General features: G+C 40.3%; 1 protein-coding gene across 1 annotated transcript; it reads right to left on the reverse strand.

Moving 5' to 3' along the window:
• Positions 1-350: 350 nt before the first annotated feature.
• wfikkn2b (WAP, follistatin/kazal, immunoglobulin, kunitz and netrin domain containing 2b) lies at positions 351-3987 on the reverse strand. The gene is made up of 2 exons (XM_081392557.1): positions 3572-3987; positions 351-2717 (listed from the first exon to the last, which is right to left on the reverse strand). Exons 1-2 carry the CDS (start codon positions 3770-3772, stop codon positions 1230-1232), a joined length of 1689 nt encoding a protein of 562 aa, XP_081248683.1. The 5' UTR covers positions 3773-3987; the 3' UTR covers positions 351-1229.
• Positions 3988-4628: the final 641 nt, after the last annotated feature.

Consider the following 4628-nt stretch of genomic DNA (forward strand, 5'->3'; position numbering starts at 1 on the left):
AGGTTTATTCCACGATGCAAATCAGTATAGACACTGAACTATGAAGATAATAAAAAGACAATTGTAGAAATACGTAAGTGCTTGTAAGAAATTTCAGTCAGCTTTTTGGTTTATCACACTGATGGTTCATCAGTAATCGAAGAGAATTCAAAATAAATAGCTTAAAATTAAATGCAGTCCGTGCTAAATCATATACACAGTTCTTTACACAAAGATGGATTATTTCTCCTACTGAAATCGATCTTATTTTCAATATTATAGTACAACTTATCTAAGTGCATTAAGCAAATCTAATCAGTACAACAGGAACAACAACAACAAATCTTCCGCCATAAAAGTTCAACCAAACAGACAGGAAAAAGTTAATTTATTCAAACCATCAAAACAAAAAAAAAGTTCCAAAAAATGCATTAATTTCCAGCACTTAATGACTTTATAAGGCAGCTCCGTTAGAAGTCACTGGGACTTTTCTGTGGCCCTCAGATGTGTTTGATTAATGCATCTTATGTCCACAAATGTTCTTTTACTTTAACTGTAAGGGCAACTCTTGTAAAAAACCTTCCAAGTTGATGTGAGCATTTCTATTCAAGCTGTAGAAACTAGGGGTGTAACAATATGTCGTGTCACAATATATATCGCAATACAAAAATGCAACAATATGTATCGTGGATAGTTCAACCAAAATAAAAATTACTTAAGTTTTCAGAGTTTTAGTGTCAGTACTACATTAAACTACTACATATAATGTTGAATATAATGTATAATAATGCAATGGGGGAATATTTGTGGGTCCTGATAATGCCAAATGTTACCAATAAAAAGTGTCCTACATTATTTTAAATATATCTAGTCAGTGACAGAGATCAAGCATATTCATGTGAAATAATTCTGTAATTTCAGCTTCAGAATCATGAATATATTGTTATTCTGGTGTCTCTATTGTCCTGTGCTTTGGGTTTCAGCACTAAGTCCAAAACCTATTCATTTACACACACAATGTAATACCAAATTGGCATTTTAATCAACAGTAAAAAAAATTGTTAACCTTTTATCATTTGTCTTGGAGTATCGCGATAATATGGTATCGTGAGTTCAGTATCGTGATATATATCGGATCGTGACACGAGGGTCTCGTTACACCCCTAGTGGACATATATCTAACCTTGTCAGAACTAAGACTAACATCAGAACAGTTTAATCGTTCGTGAACATGATGTCTGGGAAAAGTCCTACTGGATGAACTCTTTCAAAATGTCGCAGGTGTTTTTATTGATGACCTCGCGTAGCTTTCGAACGCGCCGGACGCTGGAGAGCACGATGAAGCTGTCGGGTTGCAGGACAGCCATGCCGTTATGAACGTCTCCCATGATGATGATCTGGCCGTCTGCGGTGGTCACGTTCGGACACGGACAGGCCCAGTCCATATTCTGCAGGGTCACCTCAAGCGGATCCTTCCCGAAGAACTTCAAGCCCATTTTCTCATCCTTCAGGATCTCCTCCACCGTGACCAAAGCGTGACCAGAATCCTGATCCTCGGTGAGCTCCGTCACACGGCCTAAAATCACGAAATCACTCCTACAGAAGCTGGTCACCATCTTGTGCTTTGGCTTGCACGGTTTGCATCGCTGGATCCTCAGGAACGGGCATGTGTCTTCGCACGCGTCTTTGGTTTTGAAGTTGTTCTCGTTGCCTTTGCATCCGCCGTATACGAACGGCTGGCAGCGGCGCTGGGATCCGCTATACGCCCACCGAGGCTCGTACGCCTTGCAAGGTCCCTGGTAAATCGGGAGGTTACAAGGCGCGGAAAGCTCGTCCCGACACGACGACATGCATGTGTCGTAAGCGTCGAAGTGATTGCGGTTTTTGCTGCAGTTGCCGTACGTAAAAGTATAGCAGTTGTTCCTCTGTGGGTCGTAAAACCAGCTCAGCTTTTCCTCTCCACAGTTATCACTATCCGGCACTTTAAAACACTCCTCGGCTGGGAAACCTGTGGAGTTTAGCTTTACGACCGGCTCTTGCTGGATTACGGACAGCGGGAAATGCGCGAGTACCGAGCCGCCGGGATTGGTGGCCGTGCACGTGTAAACACCGGCATCTTGCAGTTGTGCGTTGTAGATAACCAACTGCCCGATGTTAGTGACCACTACGTTCCCATGCACGTGATTGGGTTTCATAACCACGTTTCCGTGCTGTTTCTCCCAGGTGATCTCAGGCTTCGGTCGACCTGCGACTTCACAGAGAAAGCTAGCCGTGTCTCCGACGAACACGGATTGCTGAGACGGGATGCCGAGCATTATAGGAGTGTGTATGTGTGCCGGAGTCGTGCGCTGGATTGTAGTGGTGGGTAATGCAGTGGTGCCGGTCGGGATGGGACTGGTGTTGGGCCACGTGAGATGAAAACGACACGTTACGACCGATAAGGAGATTCCCTTCGAACACGCTTCGGCATCCATGTAGCACTTGTTGTAGTAGGTCATGCCGTCCGAGGCGCAGGTGAAGAGCGGGTCTCTCTCGCACCGGTCCCGGCACTTACACACCGGCTGGCCGTCCCAGATGTCGCACTGGGAGCCCTGCTGGGAACACTGGAACGTGTCGCAGGACGCCTCCGTTGGCAAACCCATCGGCCCTTTCTTGCCTGTAGTGTCGATGAAGCGCGCCGCCACACAGCTGCGGTTACCACACACATTGGCACAGCACTTCTCAAATGTTTCACATTCCTGGACAAATGTAAACAAAGAGTGAATAATCCTGATATGTACAAAAAATGTGTGTGTGTGTGTGTGTATGTATGTATATACTGCATGCATGCCCATTTTAGACATACTGTAAGTTGCAGAATATTGTTGTTGTATTCATTTGATAATCTTGATTACATGAATGAAGGGAAATTTACATAATATTGCAATGCAATATCAATTATTATATAAAAATTTGTATTTTATATACATTAAATTGAACATGCATGCAATTTATAGAGTATATACGGTATATATGTATATATATAGCCTATATATACATACATATATAAACTCAAATATAATATACTCATAAAATGTGTATATTATAAACATGAAATCAAAATGCATGCAATTTATATAGAGTATGTATGTGTATTAATTTCATATATATATATATATATATATATACAAACACACATATATTGCAGAATATTGTTGTTGCATTCACTTCATAATCCTGATTACATTAATCAAAAGAATTATATATATTGCAGTGTTATAATATATATATAAATTACTATATAAAACGTGCATATTCATAAATATGAAATTAACATGCATATATATATATATATATATATATATATATATATCTGCTATCATATTTCTATTCTATATATTCATATATGTAGAATATATATGAAATGAACAAACATGCAAATAATATATAAATAATACTAGCATGTTTGTTCATTTCACATATATATATTCTATATATAACTGTGAATATAGTTATATATCATATATGAATGAAATGGACATGCATGCAAGCATATATTACAGTCAAAATGACAACTAATTTCAACTAATTTCAATGGAATGAAAAGGCAAACCTGGTCAGATTCACACTCTCGCGTGCAGGTGCTCATTGCATCAACCCACAGGTTCGGGTTCATGTCGTTTGGACAGATCCCCGCGTGGGAATTCGCCACTCTCTGCAAACTCATGCCTTTCACGCACTGCCTGTCCACAAACAGCAGCAGAACCTGTCCCGAGACGAACCAGATCCAGCGAGGAAACAGCATCCACCACATGTCGGAGGGCACAAATGAGGAATTATTTCGAGGAGTTTACTAACCTAATTTTATTGGAACAGCTGAGCCAGAACTGTGCGCCTCGAGCTTCCAAGCAGCAGGAGGGGGGAAATCTCCCAGAGATTCAGAAAACTGTGAGTGGAAAATGAGTTTAGATCTCTGTATTTATACTCTCTAATAGTTTTCACTTCTTGAGCAACAAAGGCTCGCCTGACCACAAATCTCGCCCTCACGCGCAAATGACTGACATGAATTACTCTGCGGTTCTAGAGAGAGGATTAGAAACATCTGGTCCAGAGTTGGGTTGGTACTGGGACACCTGCCTCTCTGTGAAAGAGCTGAAGACTGAAGTGCTGTTTTAACCCTTTATCTGCGCGCGCTCGAGAAGTGTGCGCGCGCGCGATGCCTTCAGTGATGCGCTTTAAAGAGAAAAGATCCCACACAAAAATACTAAAAGGTACAACTGGACAGTTTCAAACGTCAGCGTCTAAATAACCGTCCCCACTTGTTTTTAGCCAATTACTGAAATCGGCATCATACTACATGAAGTAGAAGCTCTCGTAAAGAAATATACAGGACAAAAAAAAGTGAGATAAGAAAGTAAAACGTCGGTTTTAGTACTGATTTGTGATCATGTTGGCAGATAATTTAGCCTATATGACAGAATCAGAAGGTTGTCATTTAATTATATGAAACATCCATGCAACTTCTCATCTGCATGTTAAATACAAATATCAATTTTACATCAAAGTTTGAGACAATAACTCAGTTTAAACCAAATGTGTTTTAACACTCCAAGGTTTCTCCTTTGACATACATGTGTAAAATATTATTATTATTACATTATTATTAAATT

This window comes from Scardinius erythrophthalmus (genome assembly GCF_964197995.2).
Source record: "Scardinius erythrophthalmus genome assembly, chromosome: 18".
NCBI lineage: Eukaryota > Metazoa > Chordata > Actinopteri > Cypriniformes > Leuciscidae > Scardinius > Scardinius erythrophthalmus.